At 41.2% G+C, this 25,803-nt stretch overlaps 2 protein-coding genes across 2 annotated transcripts in view; one reads left to right on the plus strand and one right to left on the minus strand.

The window, feature by feature from the left end:
• The window catches only part of COL4A5 (collagen type IV alpha 5 chain), an 86,171-nt gene extending 83,143 nt beyond the window's left edge, over positions 1-3,028 (minus strand). The window contains exon 1 of the mRNA XM_055727499.1: positions 2,821-3,028. Within this exon, the coding sequence (XP_055583474.1) occupies positions 2,821-2,910 (90 nt within the window). The 5' untranslated portion in view covers positions 2,911-3,028. The remainder of the gene's footprint in view (positions 1-2,820) is intronic.
• Positions 3,029-3,445: 417 nt separating this feature from the next.
• Positions 3,446-25,803, plus strand: part of COL4A6 (collagen type IV alpha 6 chain) — a 139,466-nt gene continuing 117,108 nt past the window's right edge. The window contains exons 1-2 of the mRNA XM_055727498.1: positions 3,446-3,860; positions 3,941-3,989. Coding sequence (XP_055583473.1) covers positions 3,814-3,860; positions 3,941-3,989 — 96 coding nt within the window. The 5' untranslated portion in view covers positions 3,446-3,813. The remainder of the gene's footprint in view (positions 3,861-3,940; positions 3,990-25,803) is intronic.

Consider the following 25,803-nt stretch of genomic DNA (forward strand, 5'->3'; position numbering starts at 1 on the left):
CAAGTGAGTTTCACAGATTACCACAATTCAAGAATCTAGCCCATCTATGTTCTTTAACTAAACAGATTTCCCAGTCACAACTTATAATCACTTTTCTACAACACAATGCAAGTGTAAACTTGCTAGGAGAGGAGAAAAATCTCCTTATAGGAAGAGCTAATTGGCTTGTACACATGTATGTAGATTTATATTAAAACCAGCAGAGCACTTAATAATATTGCCCCTTAACATTCATTATAAGCACTTGTAGCCTCTGATGAAACCATACAACAAATAAGCACTTTTTAAATAGTGTAACTTGAAATCACTTCATGCACTGATGACACCATCTCCCACCTCATTCATTCTCCTTGTCTAAATTAAGACTGTTCTCAGAGTCCCTGCTGGTAGTGGTGTTTTTTTTTTTTTTCTTTTTCCTCTCCCCACTGTTCACCAGCAGTTACACCCTTCATTCTACACCAACAGTGAGCCTGCACAGGAGCGCATAGCAAGATTCATATTCTACTCGCCAAGTTTAGACGATGGGCTATGAAAACCCAGCAGTAAAGATGGATTTCACTGTTCAGATTTTGAGTGCGATGTTTCAGCAGGTTTGGTTTTTTAAAAAGTCATTGGGATTTTCCTATTATGTCCAATTCGCAGAGGGCTCTCAACTACATTCTGCCACCCTATAACTAACCACATAGCCATATACAATATTTGAAGAATCTGGAGCGAACAAGGTATGAATTCTGCATTTGAAATGTGTATTGCAAAGCTGAATAACAATTTCAGATATTATTTTAATAAGTATACCAGAATGACCTGAACTCAACCCACCAGATTTATCTTGTTGGGGGGAAGAGAAGATTCTGACAAGACAAAATTAATAGATGAGACAGCGTGTGTTAAGCATACTGTTAAGAGTGTTAACTCAACCCTTTCCGACAATGAGAAAAATAAAACGCTGGTCCTCATTAATAAGGATCAGCATCATTTAGTGTTACCATCATTGAAGATTCAAGGACATCAGAACACTAAAGCGAAGTGTCAGTGGGACTTACACAGGTTGGAACAGAGGTCTCTCCCCTTCCCCTCCCCCCAGGCCCCAGCCCTTGGGTCTTCAGTTAATCTTATCTCGATGTGGGGTAGTAAATCCCCCAAGGGACCCACCCTACAGAGAGGCTGTAGCACAAGGTGGTGTTAAGAACCAGGAACTCCACCATTGTCTTTTCTCCTTTCTTCATTTCTTCCAAGGCAGTGGACTGGCAACAGGCTCAGCACAGTCCCCTTCCCAGACCCCACAGATTCTCACCAATCACACATAACAAAACTCTGCTTGGGCACTTTCCTGAAGAAAGGGGCCACAGTTATGTATGCAGACCTCCCCACCTTCAACCCCCATCTGCTAGAACAGGTAAGTCCTGTAGGTGGGACCCACCAGATCCTTCTTTAGGGGTGAAAGTGATGGGAAGTAGCCTGGGGTGAGGCGGTACTTAACAGAGCAACAGAACTGGTATTACAGACAGCTGGAGACTGTAGTTCTCCGAACCAGTAAGCACTGGTGGCACACTAGTATCACTTACACTCGGATACACACCTGGGCACCGTAAGAAGGAAGAGTAAAAGAAGAAGGGATTATATTATGGCTGCTGCTTTGCTTTTTGGAAGGGCAGATGAAAGGTCTACAAAGTTTCACTGTAAAGGAATGCACTTCAAAGGAGAGTTCAAGACAAATAAGATCTTGTCAGCTCTAACTACAAAATCGGGCAGGGGGGGATTGTAGCAGAAAGGTATTCTATACCTATTACTGTAACACATACTGATTTATCAACTCGAGATTAATCCTAAACAACAGAAATCTGGGTTTGCATTACCTTCCAAGTAAGCTTAGAAAAAGTTAACAGCCAGAGGAAGGGATTGTAGAAGTCTGAAATTAAGCAATGTCAAAGCATGGGCCTTTCAGTTAATTTCACCACTTGTTAACAGCTGAAGTTCTTCGTCAAGTGCCTTGAAAGGGGAAGCTAGCAATCACCTCTGCCCCCTCTCAGTTTCAAGGCCCAGCCGCTCCAGGGAAGCTGGGATAGCATCCCTCTCCCAAAGAGAGAAAACAAAATTCTTCTCCGGGCCACCTACCGCGCACCCTCTGCAACACTGCACCCATGCACCCTCTCCGCTAGCATCCCAGCCGGGGTGTAAGAAAGCAGAACCACAACCCTGAGGAAAACCAAGCCACAGTCCTCCGGCAAACCGTGCCCAGGAGCCTCCAGCTCCCCACCACCGCCGGGCGCTCCTGAACAGCTGCAGGTGAAGGCTCGCTGGCGGAGCTCAGCACCTCTCCACGAAGGTCCTTCGCGGGGGAAAGGCGGGGGGGGGGGGGAAGCTCTGTCCGCCTTTGTCCCGGAGGAGCAGCGGGTTCAGAGCACACACAAAGCTCGCCCGGGCTTCCCCCGCCTCGCACTCACGCTCCCTCCTGCCTTCCCGCAGTCGCCGTCGATCCCAGACGTGCCAAGGGCACGGGGGGACCGCGCCGAGCCGCTCCGACGCCGGTAGCCTTTGTCCGGGGACAGGCAGGGCCGGGGCCGGAGCCCCGACACCTGAGAGCGGCGAGGGACCCTCCCGCGCGCGGCCCGGCCTCGCGTCGCCGGGCTCCTGTCAGGGGCCGCGGCCCGCTGCAGCCCCCTCTGCCCCAGCGCGGCCGGCGCCCCCCCCGGGAAGCCCCCTCTCAGCCCCCCCATTTCTGAAGAGTGCTCCAAAAGCGCCCCCCTCCCCAAGGCTCCGCGCTGCCGCCGCGCCCGGCGGGGATAGCGCCTGAGAACAAGGAGAGCGCCCCGCACTCACCGCCGCCACCGCCTCCTCCGGCCCCCAGCACCCCAGCAGCAGCACCAGGCAGCCGGCAGCCAAGCTACGGCTCCGCCACCGCGACTCCATCCTGCCCGCTCAACAGCTCCGGGGCTGGCCCAGCGGAGCGGGCATAGCCCGGCGGGGCAGCGCGGCTCCCTGCAGGCGGCTCCTACCGGCCGCCCCGACGCCAGCGCCCGCCCCTCTGCCGCACTCGCCCGCTTCTCCCGGCTCAAGTCCTCCCGGGACTACTTGCCCCATAGTATTCATCCGCACCGTGGGCGGGAGGGCGGCCGGCGGCGGAGGGTACGCGCGGGCGGCATACCCCACCGTGACGGAACCGAGAATCCCCACCGCCGCTCTTCTCGCGGGCGCCGGGGCTTTATGGGCTCGAAGGGCGGGCACCTGCCTCGCCTCGCCCCGCACCTCCACCGGGCAGAAAGCCAGCCGCTAGATCCCGGACTATTTTCTCTAGCGGAAGCATCCCAGTGTGCGAGGGCAGGGGGAGCTGTTGGCAGTGCCGGTCGCACCTCAGGAGGGGCGGGCGGCGGGGTGCGGGGCTGCCGGGGGTGCCCGGCTGCGGCTCGGCTCGGCTCTGCTCCGCTCCGCTCGCTCCCGTCCCGCCCAGCTCCGCCCAGGTGCGACGCCTCAGCGGAGACCGCGCAAACTTTCTGCCCGGGCACGCTGTGGCACGGCGCGGGGAGCGGAAGGCGGCGGACGCCCTGAGGGGGCCGCGGAGCAGCGGTGGGCAGCCGGCGGGGACCGACCCCGAAGGGGCAGCGCCGCCGAGGCGGGCCCGGCCGCTTCCCCTGGGGCGAGGCACCCTCGGTGCCGCGGGAAGGTGAGCGGCGGCGGCGGCGGCCCCCGCCGTGCCCGCCCGCCCTGAGTGACGGCGGCGGGCCCTCCTCTTCCTCCGGCGGCGCGGAGCCGGCGGGCGCAGTGGCGCGTAACCGGGCTGCGTCCCCGCCGCCTCCCCCGCGGGCTGCCTGAGGCATGGGCCGCGGCTGCGCGCCCGCCCCGCCGGCCGCGGGGCGCGCAGGGTGAGTGCCGAGGCGCCGGGCCCCTTCCCTCCCGGCCGCCCGCCGGCCCCGCGAGTGACCTGTCCCTTTGCTCCCTGCAGGCTGCTGCTGCTGCTGCTGCTCTCGCTGGGCGCCGAGCTGGCGAGCGGGGTAAGTGTGCGGGTCCCGGCCGCGCCTGTGCCCCGCTTCGCTGGGGGGGGACGTGCCGCTCCGACCCGTCGGGCTCTGGGCATCCTCCGGCGGGAAGCAGGCGTCTCCCCACCCCCTTCAGAAAGATGTTTTGCTTTGTTTGTTGTTTTTTTATTATTATTATTTTTAATTACCATACACCTCTGCATCGAAGTTCTATTGTGCCTTTCCTCCACTCAACCTTCATTAGTTTCTGCCCAGTGCGCTGGGGTGACAGCCCACCTGCGTTCGGTGTAGCAGCTTTCTGCGCCTGAAGGGATGACCAATTCTCTCTGCAACTGACCGCCTTCATTCTTTTTTAGCCTCTTTCAAACCTTTCTGTTAAAAGCTGACCCTTTAGATCCTTGCTCGCAAGGGATCCGACCCAGAACACCTCATAACTAAGGAAGAGCGATGTGAGAAATTAAAGGATTAAGCTGTTAAGTGTTCTATCAAGGTTCACGAGTATGAATTAGTAAACATGTTTTAAATTCCTAGTCGACGTACAGAAGCAATGACTATGATCTGTCAGTCTGACAATTTTATGACATAAACACAGATTTTCTCTTGCTGTTCCTAATTAACATTTGAACAGATTAGTAAGGGATCACAGGCTCTTTAAATGTTCGTAATTTTTCATTTTTTTTGGCGTTGTAATAGATTTTCTGCAACTGGGATGCTGTAATTGTTGGCCCACTCAACTGCAGTGAATAAAGGAGTCCTTTGGAAAGTCTGTATCCTAAATTAAGTGTCCAACTGGTGTACAGCCGGCAGTTCAAAAAAAATCTCTTTGTTATATTATGATGTAAATTAAGATAGTACAATACTCCAATCTTTGTGGTCCGGGTTTTATAGCGCATGCAGTAATGAATTAATGGAAGTAGTTAGTATAACATGTTTTAAGCATGTTTATCTTAATTTAACTTCTAACAGACTTCTAACAAAAACAGCTAAAACATGGGTTCTTGATTTGTCAGCCAATGTTTTTCTGCTGCTTATGCTACTCTTTCGATTAAAATTTTAACAATTTAGAACCTTTTTGTGCAATTTAGAAGAAATCTTTTGAAATGGCTTTAACAGCAGAGGGGTTTATGCTTCTCATATGTATGAAAGGCTTGATTCTGCTTTGTACTCTTTATAATCAATTGCACTAGTAGAATTTCATCATCCTGATCAGGTGGTAGTTACAAGCTCTAATCTTCTCAAAGATTAAAAGATTAGACAGTTTTCTTCAACAAAACCAAGAACTGTTCTTCCAAGTGTTCTTGCTGCAGTGGAATCTCTGTGTGGAAATGACTTTCATAAAGCAAATATTTTCAAAGCCTTTTGAAACAAATTTACCACATTTTGCAGTTGTTTTTATTATAAATTCATGCAACAGGTCAATGAAATTATTCCTGGTTGATGCAGGTGTAAATGACAGCAGGTTTTTTAAATTGTTTGCTCCAACTCTTCATACCTGTTGGAAAGTGCATTTCTCAAGCAGTCAGATTTTCGTTAGTTCCTTGACATGTTTCATTACCCGTAAAGGCACTTTGTCAATTTATGTCTATTGCAATGAGTTCAGTAAGCTTAGTATCTGCATGCCACTTCTAAGTCTTCCTGCCAGTTTTCTTCAGGGTTGGAAAACAAGCAACACCTTTGTTGTGTTATCAGTCTAAAAGTATGAAAAAGAATCAGAAACGGGTCCTTAAAATATTTAGTTTTAGTGCTTTATATGTCTAAGGAGTTAATGCATTTAATTATTCTTACTAAAAATGCCATCAAACACACCCAACAGGAAAGATGTACAACTGTGTTTTTGTCAACTTCAGATACAGTAGTAGGTAAATGACATTCTGGTATCACTGAATTAAGAACACACACTAGCACCTTCCATCATGAAGTCAGTTGTTAAGAGAAATTGCTAGTGATTGAAATTGGTTTTGCAGTAAGCAGAACTTTTTTAGGAAAAGCAGGATCTCTGAAGCATTTCTTAATAGTCTTGTGCTATATAGTTTGAAGTGACTGAGCATAGTGAAGTACAATGTTAATAAAATGAAATAAAAACTTATGTTTAATAAGGAATAATAACATCTAGAAGACTATCCACAGGGACAGTCAACTATTAAAGCACCTGTTCCTGAAGATGATGTTATTTATAACATAGTTCATCTCTTTCTTTCAGATATTCCGCTTTCAATAAATTATGTATTGTAAGAGAAACATCATAAAATATTGTACCAAGTTGTTGAGCGTTCCACAGTCATGTTACTGTGGATATGACTGGTAGGCAGTGGCTGGCACGTCAGGCCAGCATCTTGAATAAAGTTGTATCAGAGATGGCTTTGACTCAGAGGTCTCAATTAAAAGGTGTAGTCATCCCTCCCTCTGTAAGAATAGGATTTTAAAGTGCATCAGATTTAATTTCTCAGCATGTATTTATTTTTCCTGGATAAAAATAATGATCTATTTTGAATGGCAGTACAAAATTAGTCTTGTAATGTAGTCTGTGTTTTGAGCCAAATGTTGAAAACATGGATGACTTGCTGTTACACATGGGGTTACTTTGCAGAGAGATTGTTACCTCGTTTGTAGACCAATTGCTGGGAGTGACCTAAGAGTTTCTTCTAACAGCTTTCATCTGAAGTCACTCCAGAAGCTCTGCTTCATTCATGTTTTCGATCTTTTATTATCAGTAATTTGCATTAATAATGGACCAGGAATGTTAGTACAAGATGCTGTGCAAGCATAAAACAACAACGTAGTACTATCTTCAAGACATTCATTACACTGTAAGACAAATGACAAAAGTTGGTCTGGAGTTGGGGGAATAAGATAAAATACTGGAAAAGTGCTAGAGAGGCAGATGTTTGCCTTGGCTAATCAGTGCTCACCCCTGAGGCTTTTCTTGTCTACAGGGCAAAATACGGGTTTTAGAAGAGGGACTTTTAAAAGGATACTCAAGAGTTTTGGTGATGTTTCTGGGATGTGCTCTCATAAATACGAGGTGAAGCATGCAATGAAAATGGTCACAAAGTCTAGAGACAGCCTCTTGCAATGGAATTTGAGATTGTCATCTCTTTACAAAGCTCTCAGCTGAGCTGCATTGTAGTCCTATCAGTCATTTTGTGCCCACTTGAGAGCATATCTGACATACAGGTGAGATGATAACTTCTCATCTGTGTTCTTTCTGCTGCTGTTGTTGAGCTAGTTGAGCACACCTGGAATACGTGCTAGTTCTTGATGTTATATCCTAAGGAACTACTGTAAGGACTTACTGTTAGACATGTTCTCTTGGAACAGCTGAGATTTCAGGTAAGAGTTCTGTTAGCTTTTATTTTATGATTCTGGACTTCATATACTATTGCAACTCTTCCAAATCTTCTGGTGTTTGTTGTTTTTTTTCTTTTTTTTGCTAATAAATGGGCAGATTAATTAGAGATACTTTCTTTTTCTAGTGCTTAGTATCTTGGTCAACAGAACTTCTACAGTATCCAAGTAAGGCAAATAAAAACTACATGCCAAAAGCAGTTCTGGGCAGTCTGCTGTATTGTAACTGAAGCTTTAGTAGTTTATGACAAGCTAGCCCAAGTGATCTTTTCTCTTCTCTTAACATATCCCAAGGTATTTGGTGTGATTTTTTTTTTTTTCTATATATATCTACCATAAAATATTTCACAATGTCTTTTTTAATTGAACCAAGCTCATTGTTTTTGGTGGCCTTATGTCAAAAATAAATTTTGTTCCACAGCTCTGTCAGAGGGAAAAAATAGCTGTTTAGTTACTAATATTTAAAATTAAGGTTGTAACTCTCATCGTTCCAGTTTTGTTTCTGCAAATACCATCTTATCCATTAAGAGCTATTTAAATGTTTTTTTGCTGTTTATTTGCCATTTTAATCAGTATTTACAAGTATGCAGTCCTTCTGTAGTTTGACTTTTACAGCTATATCTACATAGCAGTGAGCTTTGTTGGGAAAGAAGTAGTATCTGTAGTAAAGTTAATTGTCTAAGGAAGGAGCCTATAGAATTTAAGAGATAATGTAAAATGCAGCAGACCTGGTCTTGTAAATCTCAGGTTTTGTTTACTGGATAAGGCAGCTTCTAATCTCTAAGAATGCATGGGTGTAGAGACACTTGTTTAGTAAAGATTCACATACTACATTGAGAATGGTCATTCTGCAGAGATCAAGTTTGGATAGTAATGTCTGTTGCAAAGTAATGAGAATTACTACCTAGTTCTGTAGCAAAATAATGAGAATTACTTTTAATAAAAATTGTAAGATGCAGACAGTTCATAACAGTGCTAATTATCTAGCCCTTGCAAAGACATGTTGAATTTTATGGAAGACTTGCAATTTAAGCTGAATATCCCTTTCTCTCCCATCTGAACAAATAATTGCTAAATATTTTCTGGGTGCTAAAGGTAATTGAACATAAAATGTGGCATTTTATTTGGCATTTGGATATGATGTTAGGTCACAGCAGCTATGGAATGAAATAACGCAGTGGTTGTGTCCCGAAGAGCTTTTTAAATATCATTACCCATTTCTGGTTGTGGCTGCCTTTTGCATATGTGTGAGAGGTTTTGTGTGACCTGAAGAAACAAGAAACATTTCATTTCACTTTCTGGACAAGGCAGCTTTATTGCCAGCCACCATGTTCCCCTAACTTAAGAACTGCTATTTAGTAAGTCATGCTGGTGTCCATAAAGGGGGCATTTCATGGTGGCACTTCTCTCTTCTTTGTCCATTGTTGTAGTAGAGATGCTCTGTACATGAGTAGTGTTCTGGTACTTTACTCCTTACTCTTCCTCCTGAGGTAACTGCAGTAACATGCTGATGCTTAGAGATATTGTGAGAATGCTACAGACTGCCAAAAGTTGTGATAGTAAAATGGCTCTGGCTTGCAAATCCCCAACTCCACGAAGTCTTAAGTCTGCTTCTTTCTTGTTTAGTTTTTGTATAATAGTCATGCTCCATGTGTAGGCATAGAACTGCTCCAGGAGGAGAGCTGGTACTCCCTGACTTGTACAGGGAGAAAAGAATTCTCCATGTTCAAGAAAAGAATTTCTCATTCTCCCATATCCCCAGAGACGGAGCATCTGTTCAGGCAAAGTTGTCAAACTATTGCCAGCTGTTGGTGTTTAATCAGACAATTTTTTTGATCCATAGGAAGCTGTGATCTTTTTTGAAAAGAGTGTAATTGATCCAGAAGCTAATTCCTGTCTATGCAGATACTCTGCGTTATTTCTGCAAGTACTTTTGCTGCTAACAACTGAGTACTGACTGGAGCATTAAGATTAGATATCCAACTAGCCTCTTGTCAGACAGTTTTGGTTATGTATCAGAAAATATGACCCACCTGGTTTTTGAACTTCTTTTAAGGTTAACTTGGAAGGCAGCGCTACAAAACAGTGCAAAGCTAATGATTCTGTATTAAACACTGCTGAGGAAACAGATACGTGTTTCAGATATGGTGGCCAATTTTAACCTTTTGTCAGTTCCTTTTATGGGATTACCAATTCTTTTAGAGCAATCCTTTAGGTACTTCAAAATAATGAGCTTAAGGTATTTCTCGGGGTTGGGGGCGGCTATTCTCATACTGTAGAGTGGTGAAGTCATGGTGGATACAGATGGAAAAATCTTTGCTGCCCGAATTCTAGATGTACTTGACCCCCTCTCTTCCTTCCAAAGTGGGCTTGTGTGCCCCTCTATGGATGACAATTTAAAATTAAATTACAGCCTAGATACCAGTATCAAATTGTATTGGCAGGTCAAAAAAGAAGGGACTTCGGTAACACCTGTGTCTTAGCTTAAATGTTATAGTGATGACGAAGAAAAAAACCAAGATTTTTAAGCTTTGATTGGTAGATAATTTTTCAAGCTCTGTGAAAATCCAGTCTCAAAATAAAGGACTGCTTTCTTTGTTCCTCTGGGCAGTAACATGAAATGAAGTAAAATGAAAGCACTTCTGCTGTTACCTGTGGAAGGGGTTGTTCTAGCAAGGTCAGTCTGTGTTTTGAAAGGGATTGGTAGGAGGCAGAGTTACTTGTTAGAGGGTATCTGCGAAATGCAGTCTTGATAGTGACTGCAATGTTAAGTATTATTGGAGGAGAAGGATCAGTGGGAAGGGAGACCAGTCATTATGAACTTAGTTTCCTTAGTTGTTTTTGCTTTCAAAATACTGTTATAAACCCAAGAAGGCTCTCACTCTCCTGAGAAGGCTATAAAACCTAACTGAGCTTGATACACTCCTTTCACTTTATGTGTCTGAGAAGAAAGAGCAGTTAGAGTGGAATCATGCAGTTCTTGCTACCTGTCCCTTGCAAAAAGGGAATTTGGAAGTGTAGGCAATAAATCTAAAAATAGTTGGAGAAAGCAAGTGATTTATTCCTGTGCTTTTTGTACAGCTTTCCTGCAGTTTAGCCTGCCTTGGGTTTTTCCATACAACTTCCCCTTCTCTGATGATGGGATATATGTGGAAGTCTTGTTGCCGTAGTCTCCAGTAGCTGTATTTAACTTTCCACTTTTCAAAACGTGTTGACGTTAATCTTACTAATTGTGTTCAAAGTAATCTTTTCTTTTCAGAATGGCTTCCTCTTCTCTCAGGTCTGAGGAAATACAAAGAGGTGGAATTAATACGAAGTCAAAGGAACTTGTTCCATGGATCTGCTTCTTCTCTGGCTTTTTTGCCACACTTGCAACTTGGAAGTGACTTTGCTGTCCCTCTGATTGTACTTTTACCCAAAAGGATACAAAGCTGTAGAGATCCCTATGGTCTGTGCTAGCTTTCCTTCTTGTTGTTTCTGCAGGATTTTTATTAGCTTTGGTTGTGTCAGCCTCATTGGGCCACTAAATCAGCATCACCAGTTTGCATAGTCTCTGCTCACTTGGTTACCTTAATATTGAGAGAATCGACACCGTGAACAAAATTGGACCGATTTACTTCAGTCCGCTGAGATGTCAATAGCTACTGTATTCTGAGTTTGCCTTATTCACTCCCTGGTCTCTTTTCTCCTATTTGGCTGGAACCTACTGTACTTTGTACAGCCTCCAGCCCTTGCCTCAACGTGCTCTTAAGCTCATCTGCCTTTCTAGCTCTCCTTTTTGTTTAGGAGTCAGGGAGGCTTGCCAGTATGACTCCTGGCGGTTAATCCTGTAGTGCTTTTTCTGATGCCTCGCTCTCAGCAGCAGTGAGGACGTGTCAATGCCTGTTACCTAGGAATCTCTGTTGCACAAATCTGTTTGAGAGGGTTGCACCTAGTGTTCGTTGCTTTTCCCATTACTAATAGGAACAAACGATTCCATCCTTGACACAAGCATTTGGCAGGATGTCAGTGTGATGTATGACACAGGTAGAAGCTAAACATCATCTAGGTGTTGTATCTGGACTAATTGGGAGTTAGCTAAAAAGGCAGTAATTCAAGGTTTCTGTAAGAAATGGGAGTAATATTTCCTTTTCCCTTGGTTTTACATATTTTTCATTTTTACATTTCCATTGAAGGGGAAAGAGGTTGGAAGCAAGGTAGCCACATCAACATTAATTGTGTCTTCAGCAATTTGTTTGGCTGGCAGAGGTAAAGACCTGCAACTTCCCTGAGATAGGAATAAAATGTTTGTACAGAGTAAGCTGCAAGCCAACTGTATAAATGAATTTATAGCACTGTTAGGAGGGGTTGGTTTTGATCTAAGAAGCAGAGGAGAGGAAAATGAAAGTGCAGTTAAACAAGGAATGGACTTACAAATGCTCCTGTGCTTCTTAAAATTGAAATTGAAAATAATCTTCCTACTTTTTCTTTTTTTGGTAGTAGTATCGTTTTAAAGCTCTGAATAGCAACTAGTTAGTGCTTTGTCTTTTCCCAACTTTTAAAATTACTGCATGTACTTTACCTGTTTACATTGCATGAGAGAGTTTTCAAATCAGCTCTTTATGTTCTTTATCTTCTTGTTTGAATCATTGAAGATACCATTTTCTATTAATGGAGACCATGCCCTCACAAGTAGTAAGGCTGTCTCTCTCTAGACATGAAATAACATCTAGCTGTAAAAAGGAGTCTTAAACCAAGAAGGGTTTCCTTAGAAAATTATACAATTAGAAAAGGAGTGATGAATCTGTTACTCTGAATACTTGCCTTTTAAGTTAAAGTCTGCTTAGAATTCGTAAGGTGGCAAGTCAGTTTTCCAGAAATGCATATGTAAACACATCTCTTACTGTAACAAAGTTAAATAGATTAATTGACACAATGAATAATTGCTTGACTTTTCCGAAGAGGAGCGGGATCTTTTTGAAGCTGGAATAGTTCTCTTCATATCAGTCAAACTTTTGCTGTGGAGTGTGCAGATGTCACTTGCTCTGTAGAATATATATGTATATATTGTATTTTTTTTTAAAGCAGTTTGGAATTATTACTACTGCTATAGTGGAAACACATCAAAACAATAGGAAGGTGAATCACTGTATTGTACTTTGATGATTAAACCTATCCACAAAGCAGGGTGTAACTGAACTGGAAGAACATAGCCTGCAGGAGCAAAAACATTTGGCAAAAAGCAAGCTTGGAAGATTAAGAATTTATAGTAGTCTTCAGAGTTTTCCATAAAAGGAGCCTGTAGGCTTTCAGCTTCAGCCCTCCTTGTGAGATATTAGACTATCATCAAAGTGTGTGTGAAGGGGTTGAAAAGTTGGAGCATTATCTATAAAATTAACATATCTGTTTAAATACCTTCTACATGAACTGCAGCAAATGCGGAGTGTGGATTTGGCTGGAAGGTGAGGTTGGCAGCTCCTGTGTTGCGTTGCTCAGTGTGTAGCGTTTTGCGTAGAACATGCTGACTCTTCATTACCAGAAGGGGTTGAAGAGTGGTGAGTTGTGGTCTTGTGGGCATGACTGAGGTGGTCTGCAATTAGCCCTGGGTGCCAAAAGTAAGGTGCTTTATTTCACTGTACTTTCGACATACATATGCAGCTTTCCACCCCCACCCCCCCAGGGGAATAGGTGTAATACAAATGCGCTGCTTGCTTTTTAGCAAAAGGGGGTTTTATTTGTTTTCATCTGAAACAGTTTTTAACAGTGCTCTCTTGTAGGCTTTGTATGATTATTTTTAGAAAGGAGTAGAGCATTTTTAACTTAATAAGGCAGTTTTGGCTTAAATTGGGAACTGCCCATGAAATCTTCTCCTACAGATGGTACTTGGCTTTTTGCTGTAACTTGGAAAGGTGTAAGGGATAAGCTTAAGCAAAATATAGAGGAAAAGATGTTTATATGGTGGTGAAGGGAAGAAGATTTCAAACAACTCCTGTAACAAAGGTTAAGTATTCTAGTCACCACAGTAAATGTCAGATCCTTAGTGTATTTTTACCAGAAATAGATGTAGGAAATACCCTAAACTTCACAGAGGTTTTAAAATTGAGTGAGGTGGTGACCATAAACAGAACACTTTAGATGGTGTCTTCAAGGTAGTGATCATATAGTTTGCTCTGTGGTACTTTTAACAACCTTAATCTCTGTGAATCTATAATCTTGTTAGGATTAAAGTGAAATCTGAGTAGATAATTAGAGTGATGCTCCAGACTGTGGTTTGACCTAATATCTCTTAGTGGTACAATTTCCATGTGAATCCTGGAGCATGTGGAGTGTTGAGAGCCCTCAGCAGAGTCTCAGGAACTTGAGGGCCTCCTGTACCTCAAGTAATCTGCAGAAAATTGCCTCGGAGGCCTAGCAAAGATTGCTCTTCTGAAACCATACAAACTGAGGTCTGGGTCAGAACATCTTTTAATGTCACAGAGCATGTTTTCTGTTGCAGGTGAAATGTGTGTTTGCAGACCCTCCAGAGTGCTAAGAGCTGTAGGACAGGTTGAATCCTGAAATGAACATGCCTGTTAAAGTTACAGCAACAATATTTGGTCTGGTTTGTTCCTTTTCTAGGGTTCATTTATCATGCATTTCACACTGTTTCCTTACATAAAGGCAAAGTAATGTGTTTCAATTTTAACTTTAAAGTACATGATCACTGGTTGCATTACTGTATTGTCTTTCAGCCCAGGGTCTGAGTGATTTGCAGATGTCCTTCAGCCGTGCCTGGCCATGTCACGTTGTGGTGGGCCAAATACTAGTATTACCGTCCAGCTAGCATGAAGCAAGCTTTGCTCCAAGTCTTCTGGCAAGCTAACAGTAGGGTTGTATTGTGACTCCTAGTTCTCTGCTCTAGCCGCTGGATGAAAACAGACATTACAGCCAGGAGAGATGCAAAATATCACTTTGCATAATGATCTTAGGTCTATTATGTAGCTTTACTTCTTTGAACTGTGGCACCATAATTGGTAGTGCTTTGTATGTCCTAAGGCTCTTCTATAAATGAGATCACCTGTACAATCTACTTTTGGAGATCTGGAAGGGTTGAACCTCTGACCAATAAGGCACTGAACTGTAAAAAGTTGATTATGGCTATTTAAAGACTCTCCATTCAATTGTGCCAGTATGATACTGTGAAGTTTCCAAAGAATCTGATTGTTTTTTATGTTTCAGCTTCACGCTATCCAGCCAAGTTCTGCACGTTTCAGAGAGGAGTGGCAAGGTTTAAAAACCTGCTAGTCTCAACTGCAGTCCGACAGTGGTAGAGTAGAACTAACTAATGTTTATATCGGATCTCCAGTGCTACTATAACTTTTCATCTCTATTCAAGGATACTTTATAAACAGTGAACCAAAATGTTTACCAAGCATTTTGGACAGAAGTAAACTAATGCTGCACTAAAACCAACCAAACAAAAATGCTGTGTGTGAGTTGTGATTTTGAATAATTTGTGGGTGTTTTTTTTTTTTCAAACAAATCTGATTCATGAAACAATAGCTATTGAGCAAATTTCACGAAACGGGTGGTTTGGATTTTTTCATTTCAAAACTCAGTAATAGGAATTTAATAATTTTTGTTTGGAGATACAATTAATAGAAGTGTTCTGCAGCTGGATGTAGCTCTCCAGATTCATTTCTTACTTCCTTCTTATCTGTCAGCTCTCTCAAAGGAAAAAGAAGCTTTGGGGCTGTTTTTGGTTGGTGTGTTTTTTGGGGTTTTGTGTCTTTTTTTTTTTTTTTTTTTGTTCCTGTTGTCCCCCTGTCTTGTCCCATCCCCTCCCCCCCCCCCCCCCCCCCCCCCCCCCCGTTTGTTTTTTTTTTAAATAAGCTACTGTCCAGATCTGGAATGATCTCATTTACAAGTTTCCCTGAATGGAAGACTGTCAGACCAGTCATCTTTGTGCAGTGATACTGGTTACAGATTTTGTTTGGATTATATGATACCATTGAATTTACCATAAATGAATTTTGCTAAGGTTTTCTATATATAATAGCAGGTGTTCTGTACGTATAAGAATAGCAAGGCAAAATACTTCCAGCAACCATTTCATCAAGATGTATGCTTATAAGTTCCATTAAAGAAATTCCAGTGAGAAAGTTATTTCCCTCCTCTTCATTCTGGTATTATGAGCTCACTCGGAGGAGGGCAGAGGGGTACCAGGTTTTGAGCCTAAATTCCTTTGCCAGAGGAATGTGCAGTGAGACACAGGTACAGGCTAGCTCCACGACATACTTGTTTAGAGGGGCCCTTTGCAACCCAGCAGCTTACAGATCTCAGATTTACAACAGTTCTTTATCTGCATGTTTTTGTTTCAAAAACAGAAGAGACACTGGGATTAATCTTTATGAAGAATGTTCTGAGTTTTCTTTAATTTTCAAATAATGAATATTGTTTCTTTCTTCATTCCCCTTTTATTAGGTAGGCAGTAAAATTATATTGTAAGAACCTTTAAAGTTGTGGATGTGATAGTCGTGAAGAAAGGTAGAGACAATTAAAAAACACTTGCTCCGCTGTCAGATGTAGTCTATGCTATTCTGTTTAACTGAGGTCAGTGAGAATTTAGCCTGCACCTAACATTGTATGTCATCTGGGGCCTCATTGAGCCAATTACACTCAATTTCTTTTGAAACTTTATTTAGTGTCTGGCATCAGTAAACCTTATTTTTCCTTAGGTATTGAATGTCACTGGCATCCTATGCCTGATTATTTAGATGTTACCTCAGACTGTATCAAAGTAACCCTAGTATCAACATGTATCTTGAACAAGTTGCAGAAGAGAACTAAAATGCTTCCATTAAATAAGCCTATCATAAAACTACTATGGAAAAGTAATTCAAATTCTATTTGAAACCAGGTTTTCTCTGTAAGTTGAAACCACTACAGTTCATTCAGTTACTTGGCAGAGTTGTGAAATTCCCTGTACTTGCTCAGTTTATATCCACTGCAGCCTCTGCTATTGATAAGCCTGAAATCACTAATTCCTGCCTGATGGTATCAAGAAACTGTAGCAGGATATTGACTTCTACCAGATACTTTATGGTTAGGGCAAGAAGATAGTATTTGGCAGATAAAACCTGAGGAGCTGTTTGTGGCATAAGGAATAAGGAAACCTAGATTGTATTCTCAACATAGCTTGATGAATGACTTCATGTAACTTTCTTAAATGCTCCTTATCATGTTTGTAGCTATCTGTAAAATTATCAGGCATATGCTGATTGTGGTGGTCTGTATGTCTGTTTATCATGGAAAGAAATAAGTTTAATTTTTCTTTCAAGTCATAGTAGTAGGGAGGGCTGCTCTCAGAGAGGAAGGTATGTGTTAAGACAGGTAACTATTGGTAACACTGAAAGAAATTTGGAGGCAGGGAGTTATATGTGTGCTTATTTTGTGTTTTGCTTAAATTTCCTAAGGTGATACAAGTATTTAGCTTTCTTCATTTTCATAAGTAATCTATCAGCTCTTCTAATATGTATGAATAAAGAATCATAGTAATAACATACAAAATATGTATTTTATAAAAAATGATCTGAATTGAGCTTTGACTTTGAGTTATAATTGCACAAAACTAAAGAATTTACCTAAATCTTATACTTTTCTTTACGTATATTCCACTGAGGTCCCATGAGGCTGGTTAGAAATTAGGTTTACGTAAAAGCCTAGAATGGACCAAAAAAATAGCATCTGTGTAAAGCAACTGAACAATGTTGGTGGTATTTTGTGTTATTCAAGTTATAAAGGCATAATGTAAATAAACCCATAAGTAATATAGTATATTGTCTAGGGGTACAGGTGATGCCAGATTTTTTTTAAGAGCACTAAGGATTTCACAAGTTTTAATTATACTAGCCTTAGAATGCTGTTGTTTTAACAGTAGTACCTGCTTTATTTTTTATTTAAAAAAATCATCCCAATCATTAACAGTCCCACAAGATTTCTAGATTTGATTTTTATTGCAAGGAATTTTTTTTTTTTTTTTAAATCTTACAGATGTTGGAATCATGTGAAGATGAGAACATCCATTCTTTTTACAATAAAATCTCGGTTTCTATCCCTAAATCTTAGCCAAAAATTGAGGAAAACAGGAGAAAATAAAATGATCCTGAAAGTATCAGGTTTTCTTCCATAGGTTTTAAGACAAGTGCTTGGCCGTAGGGGCCTGTTTTGTGACATCTGGATGTTTGACTTCAGCAGGGTTGAGGAAAATAGGAGAAGGTTTCCCTGGGACTGAATTTTCTCAGTCCTGTCAGCTGTGGGGTTTCTTGCATCTTTGTATGAAACAATTGGCACCCAGTGCTGTTGGAGCTAGGACCTCCGACAAGCTGGCTGGAGGTCCGTTTAGATACGGCTGGATTGAAGAGCATTAAAAAAAAAAAAATTAAAAATCATACTTTTCTGGCCTGCAGGATCTGCTGTGTTGGTTATGTCATGTTTGATGCACACTGGACACAGTTAAGTGTTCAGAACAAAGTTTAGCTTTTAAAAGACATTAATTCATTGTGCACTCTCTAAATATTTTTTGAAATTTCGGTGTCTTTGGATGAGCTGGAGTTTGTGGGAGGAGAAAGGCAGTTAAATGGAGCGAGAAACTCCAACAGAGAAGCCTGCAGTGCAGGTGCCAGGAATCCTGTTTGTCGTTGCCGTTATCTGGCAGGAGGCTGTGCCTGTGCCCTGTGTATGGGTGCGTGTGTATGCAGGGGTGGAAGGAGGGCAGCTTTTAATGACTGTTCTGCAGCAAGCCTCAGTTATGTCCGTTTTTGCAGTTTAATGTATAATTAAGTGCAGACTTTTATACCTCCAGCACAGCAAATGCAAGGTGTTTTGATCAATGTGAGGCAAGGAATATTTCTGTAGTTTGTTTAAATTCAAAGAAGCTAGACAACTTATACCTTGAGGTAAGATAACTTATCTAACTAAATACATTAGGTAACTTCCTGGTCCATCCTTTATTTCCCATTTGTAGCACTCTGCAAGTCTATGTGCTTTAAAATTAATCAAATAAAAAGTGGTGTTATTTCAGTTACTCTTTCTGTACTATTTGTTGGCAAAGGTCTTAAAACCTACATTCAGTTGGCAAAAAAATGTAATTTGAAACCTTTCTCAGGTCAGTACATTTGACTGAAATTTGATGTTAATTAATGTAGCCTTGTTTGTCAAGTACCCATGGTGTATAAGCTGCCATTATTAGGGCACCTTTGCAAAATCTGAAATGAGATATTTTCTTTTGAGTTCACTGCTCATAGATAAGTGAACACTCATGTAACCTTTTGTTTGGTTTTCTGTAGAATTTAATCTACAAACTTTGCTGGAAAATAACCTTTTGCCCTTATTAATGTATTCTGTACCACAAAGGAATCTGCAAGGTGTCAGGGTGTACAGTGTACAAACCCTGCTCTTCAGTTTGAAGTTGCTGTTTGCCTCTGGGGGGGAGTTAGGAAGTTAATGTTTGGATCAGCTCATAGGTCAAACTTTTAGCTCTGGTTTTATTTCTCCCACTGCAGTTCTAGGTCTTGTACCCTCACGGCAGAAGTTAGCCTGTGTGATGAATGTGGGAGTATAGATAGCTGTGAATTTTTTTCTTGTGGTTAAAGGACGGAAACGTAGCAATTTTCAGAAGTCCAGAACATGCAATTGTTTTCGGATTTTGCATTTTGAAAATACTCTTCAGATAGTACTTACATCAACTTTGTTAAAAACCCTTGAGGTTTAAGGATCCCCACGTACACAGAAAGGAATATTTTTTTCTGAAATGTCACTTTGTCAAGTTGTGATCTTTCTCACATTTTTATTATTGCTTTTGTAATGCTCGCACCTGTGAACTCAGGTCACTGTCTCTGACCCTACTGTAGTCTTGGGCATGAAAAGTCAGAATTGAAATACAATCCCTACTCAAAAAGATTTGGAACCTGCCAAATACATGAAAAATCTAAAGAAATCATGGGAAAATACTGCTCGGCAAGGGGCAGTCTCATCACACCAACCACAGAATTGTACTGCTGCTGTTGAAGAAACTGTGCACACGGAGCTTTCTCTGGTATTCGTTCTGTTTAATGACGGCAGCTCCTCTGCCTCTTAAAACACAGAAAATGCCTGACCTAAAATGTTTGTCCTGTGTATAGATGTGGAGCTCCAAGCCTGACTTTAATTTAAAATCACTTACTGCAGTAAGAAGGTGTTGGTAATTGGAAACAATTGTAATTTCTCCTCAGTCTTCCAACAAAGTAGTGGCAGGATGGTGAGCTCAGTGCACAGCTGTGCTGCTGCTGGCGTGTAAATAGGGACCATAAAGAAGGGACCTTTCTGCAACAGTGTGTTATTGTTAAGCTGATTGTTGATGTGATAGCTCAGATCATAAATCTTTGAGTCAATGATTAGTGATCCAAAGGGATCATTCTCTTCCTTGTAACAACAGAAGTGTTATACTTCCAGAAAACATCAAATTTTTTCATATACTCAGGAAAAATCTGTCACTCTAAAGCCAAAAAAATACAGGAAACCTGATCGAGCCAGAAAATATATCTCAGTGTTCACTCTAGGAACAATACACATGACTCTTACAAATAGAGAAATTAATCAGGGCTGTAATCCTTGAATAAGATTAATATTAGAGTATCCAAAGCTGTTATACTTGATTCAAGTAAAAATGTGTGTGGGTGTATGTTTATATACAGCTATTGCTTAGTTTTGACCCCTTTGAAATCTCAAAGGGCAGTAACAGCAGGTGGAAAGGTTTTTCAGGGTAAATTTGGTGTCATGTCCGGATTAGTTGTTCAGTATCTCACTAACTTTTTTGATTTCTAGAAGAAGGTTAAAGGAGGAGAGGATATTTAGCCAATCTAGTTTTGAACTAATTTATCCATTTAACTGAGGTGTGACTCAACAACCTGAGCCCTTCTGTGGCCAAAGAAGGATGGTGGTGGGAGAGTAATTTGGTGCACCAACGTCAGATGACTCTCTGGCATAGGGAATGTAAATTATTACCTCTGATACAAAGATCCCACGTGCTATGAAAAACTCTTGTAAACTGGCATGTGGATGGGCAGTACACAAGAGATCAACAGAAAAGGGAGCAAGGATGGTACACAGTACAGCTGTTCACTTACTCTTTCCTTGCAGTGATGCTCAGGAAACTCTAAAGGATTTCATCCTTGTAAGCTATTTCTGTAAGTCCCATTGCAGGGTGCGCAGCCTGTCCACATTCTGTCACTGTGGGGAATAAAGAGTCAGGATAATTATGCAGATAGCAAAACCTACTATAGTCATTTTCAGATAATAAACAAAAGACATGAAGCAAGTGTTATGTCAATGTGGAGTGCGGTGTATTTGCTGCTGTGTTAGTGTTTTGTTTTGCAGCATACCAATAAACATTGTGCATCACCTTTGAATGGGGAGAAGACTATATGATTTTTCTATGAAATGGTAAGGAATTTTAAGAAGGCAGAATATAATTGTTTGTCTTGGAATATGACCAGGATGCAATGTCTAATAACTCCAATATCTCTGGTTTCCTAATGGCCACCAGATGCTGGGACCTCTGGTTTTTATCTCATCTGAAAGAAAGGCTAAGTCATCAAGAACCCCTGATAGCTCAGGATATACTGAGATATAAATGCTTCCTGCTAATTCCCAGCCCTGCCTGTTCTATCACTCATGTTTCTGGTGAAGCTTCTTATGACAACATGGTTGTGCTGAGATTGGGAGTTTTTGATGGGGTTAGGTGCAAAAGGTTGCCGCTTTCCTGTGAGATATACACATTCCTTCATGTCAAGGCAAGGGTTATGGTGATTATTGTCATAACAAAGACAAAATACATCTAAACACACTTCCCTAAAATACTTTTTAAATATTTCATCTTTCCCTGAGGAATAACTTAACGGTCAGTCTTTAAAATGAGGATTTGTGCTCAGTGATGAATTCAGGAGTAGATTTCGAGCCAAATTAGAAACCAGCTTACTGCTTATAATTTCAAGGAGGGATTTAGTGGGTGACCTTTCACTACTAGTTGTCTTGTTTCCCTGAGCCTTCTCTTTTGTGCTTTTTTTTGTTTGTTTGTTTTGTTTTGTTTGTTTTAACCATGAAGAAAGCAATCAAATACTTGACCATGTGCAAGAAAGTAAGTGTTTCAGGAAGTTTTCTTCAGAAGGCTTCCTTCTGGGATATTTTGCAAATCTCTGTGTATTTGTTGGCCTTGTAGGGAAAATATACAAACAATGATGTTCCTTCTTCAGTCTGAATGATGCTGTCACATTGTTGTGTGACACCTTCACCCAGGAACTTGAGGATCAATAGGCTGTAAAATACTTTTCCAGACTTACAGTCAGTAAAGATATTTTAATGCTTTAATATTACTAAATATGTTAATTTCCCTTGCCTCTTGGGTTCAATAGTGATTATATTGCGTTACGTGGCAAGCAAGAGGATGCAAACAATATTGTTAGTGAATTAGAGAACATGTAACATTTCTTTAATACGGTCAATACAGTCATTTGTCAGAAAGAGAACCACAGTGCATTGTTTTTGCTTTCTGTATTTCTTTAGCTATCTAGAGACATGTAAAATACATAACCAGACACACTTCAGACACATTAAATAACTTCTGTCGTGTTATATTTGTTAAGAAATGTTGTGCTGGCTTTGACTTTATAATCAAACTGCCTTTGATTATAAAGAAAACAAATCTTCTGAACTTTCCTTGTATATTGTGTAGCCAGAAACGTAAGTCTTGCAGACCCTGAAAGTTTGGATGCTAGCTAGTGTTCAAAAGGAGGATGGACAGCAACTGTAGTTCCCTTACTGAGCCCTCAAACAGCTGGTTCATGTTTTCAGCCATCACAATTACCTATAAATACAGGAACTGACCACCTATCTTCCAGGTGAGTAAGTAGAAACTTTCTCTTCGACTACTATTTTGAAGTACCACCTTAAATTCCATATGCTGTGCCATGCATCTTTGCTAATCAGGCTTGGAGAGTCATGCCAAAAGCAGTGTCTGTTATCTCCCTTCTCTTTAGTGGTGAGTGGGACTAGATATGCAGAAAAAGCTACTGGTATTGTGCGACAGTAATGAGTCTGTGAAGAGTCATCTTACCACCTGCTGCACTACAGGGTTTTGCACCCAGCTCCTGCACACTGTAAGCAGTGAATGATTCACATAAACTCAGACCAGAATAGAAGGAGGAACCTTTCAGTCATGGTGGTCCTTTTTCAAACAAACCCTAGGGAAAGTTTTCTGGTCCTGCATGTATGACTACTGGACATCTTCTGTTACTCCTTTTTAAAAGTACCAGAGTTCAGCGATAGCTGCAAACTAGAGCAGCAAGGTTTCTAGTGGTCCCATTTACAGGGGGAAATGGGGGGTGGGGGAAGAGTCAAATTGCTTAGGGATATCCATCTACTGATCCTGGAGAGGAAGAATGATAAAAGATGAGCTTGACTGTGCAGGTCTGAAGCACACAAGAAAAGTCTGTGTCCTGGGGAATGCAGTGGAAACCGCACAGCACTCGTGGCAGTTGAGGGTAAGGTTGAATTTACAGTGGATGAACATGAGAGCAAGGCTGACCTTACAGTGGATGTATGGGGAGGTGCAATATCTGTTTATGGGGATGGAAATGTTACTTTATCTGTTTTTCCTGCAAGTGCCGGTACTGTACTTTAACAAGAACTTCTTTAATCCTTAAAGCCTTGCAAATGAGTTTGATATACCTCAGCATTTGTGGAAGAACTGTGACCAGATTGAATTTTTCTTCTGTTTTCTTTTTCATTCCCCTCTCCTTTCCCTCCCTCCAGCTAAATTCCAGCCTGCATCTGCCCTTCCACTGAAAGCTTAAAAGCTTTTTTCCTTCTATGTGACCTTTGCCCTCCCTTTAAGCAAGTGCTAGAGAGAGAGGGCCAGGGCAGGGGTCAGAAGTCTTGTCAGTCTCCTCCCTGCAGCAAGAGTTCTTCCTGAACAAGAGCAAAATCCAGTGAGAATTCAGGATGTACATTCAAGCCAGTCTATCATGTCTTAAAGCCTTGATACTTGGATATTATAAAAACATTAGCATCAAAATATTACTGCCAATATTGAGCTCTTGTTATTTCTGTACATTTTTTTTTTCCTTAAAATCCAGGTATAGGTGGGTACTTCTGCTTACATTTTTGGAACCAAAGTACTAAAAGCAGAGAGTGATTTAAACAGTTCCATTCAGAAGACAGGACTGCTGATGTCAAAATATAATTGCTCACGCAGCTCCTCTAATCTGACACGAAAATGCTTTAGACGGTGTAGGCTACATTCGTACTCGAGGGAATCTGCCAAGATCAAGACCTACATGTTCCTTCTTCCAAACAGTATGTAATTTATTTTTTCATTTCAAAATTAATGATCTCTTCTTCCTTTCCATTCTGACCCTTAAAGAGGGAGTGAAGATAGGGAACTGCAGCTTTTTAAAAAGACTTCTGAAGCTGAAACAAGTGAAACTGATAGTTATATATTCAATTAGGTCTTATGAATCCAGTTCAGCATACGTGAGCCATAGGTTGCTGGTCAAGGTAGTACAGAATGACTGAAGAAATGTATTTCCTCTATTCAAAGTTCTGGTTTAAACAACATGAGAAATGGGTATTTGTTTAAACATTTTAGATATTAATGGAAAGTCTTGAGGTTTGTTGATCCCTCCTGCCCAACACATTCACAATACTACTTTCCTCACAGCACACTGAAGACGTGGCCTGTAGGCCCTTGTTAGATGTGAAAATCTTAGGTATAGGAACAGGAAAAATCTAACTTGTACCATAAAAGCTTCAAAGGCTTGAATATGGCTCCTTTTTTTATATGGGAACTGGAACTCTGAAGGCTTGAGATTTGGGAGAGTTGGGAGTATGAAGAATCTTAAGATTGGTTCCTCCTTATAATTGCTTTATATCCAGCAGAGGTCTTTAGTCAGTCGTAACTGAAATCTTCAAAATCTGAAATCTGTTTGCCTCACAGAAATGTTTGTAGTTGTGAGATGTTGATACTGGAATTGCATGCACTGTTTGTAAAGCCGTTTGAGCCTGAAAAGTAGGTGTTTCGAAGGTGAAAAATATTCTGATCCCCAGCAAAGCTGGAAAGTTCTGATGTAGGAGGCACTTACTCCAAAAGATGTTTTGTTACTGCTGAATGCTCAGAATACTTCAGGGTTAAATTTATATGATGGGAGTATTCAAGCAGAATTTTTCCTTTGTTACAAATTAATGCATGTATCTAATGCACAGTTAATAGATCATGGGGTTTGCTCAGAAATATAAGTTAGCAAAGGTATGTGAAAAGCTGAACATTCTTTGTATTCTGGCTCTTACTCTTTCTGTATGTACTATTCTAATAGGTTTTTATGAAGCACAAAAGCAGGGAGGGATGGTTTACAGTGTCTAAGCTGTGAGGTGGCTACCTCTTTGTCTGTTTTGAGGTTTTGCTGACCTATACTAATGCCAGGCTCATACATTTGCTATGTTAGTTGGATGTGTTAAGAGACACATTTGTGTCTGTTTGTAGTTAGTGAATTTAAAGGGTCTAGGTATAGCTCTGGGAAGTTGCTCCGATGAAAAAAGAGGTCAGTCTTTGAGGTACTGAGATATCATTTGGCTTTGAATGGCTTTAGGTGACCCATTACATCATGGTAATGTGTTTTGTAAGGAGCAGTAAGAACAGTGGTCCTATATAAAAAAATATGGAGACCGTTCCTTTCTGCTATATACTGGACAATATTGGTACTATAATTTACAATGTCAAGGTATGCAAGGATACTCTTAATTTTATGTATTCTATTCTGAGCATGTCAGTGTCAAACAAGTCAAAACAAACACGAGGCAGAAGTAGCAAAAATGAGCCAAATTATTCTTGGTTGCGTTGACTGCAAAGTCTCTGCTTGTATCAGTTGTGAATTTGGATCCAAGACTTCATGCAAATACGTATCTTTCTTAGAGACAAAATAAGGAGGCCAGGTGAAGTGTGTGTACTTTCTCTCTCCCTTGCCTTCCCTGACTCTTGTGTTTCTGAAAGTTTTTGAAAAAAAATCTGAGAATGACCTGAATATTGGGGGGGAATGTATAATATTCGTATAAGAAAGCGTGGAAATTATTAGCCAGGAAGACTTTTCAGCTGTCCTAGTCAGATCAGAGTTAAATGTGTATGTGGCAAGTAGCTCTAAATGCATTGGTACTTATGATAGGCATTGATACTTAGTGTTGTTATTGACAGATTTTGCTCCCTATATTTTATTTCATATGCTGAGCAAAGAAAGAAAGAATGTAAAAGGGAGGAGCATGAGTTCTTGAAGAGTGGCAGGGAGGTGGGAACCTGTGTGTATTACCGAGACTATCAGAAATGTTTGAGTTTGGTTATTCTTAGAAGAGATGCTGTTTTCAATTCAAAGGAACTGTATTTAAAAGACCCCAGGGTTTGTGGGGGTTTTGTGTTAAAAAGATCTAAAATAATCACATTTAA

The sequence above is a fragment of the Falco cherrug genome, chromosome 15 (assembly GCF_023634085.1).
Source record: "Falco cherrug isolate bFalChe1 chromosome 15, bFalChe1.pri, whole genome shotgun sequence".
In the NCBI taxonomy this organism is placed as follows: Eukaryota; Metazoa; Chordata; class Aves; order Falconiformes; family Falconidae; genus Falco; species Falco cherrug.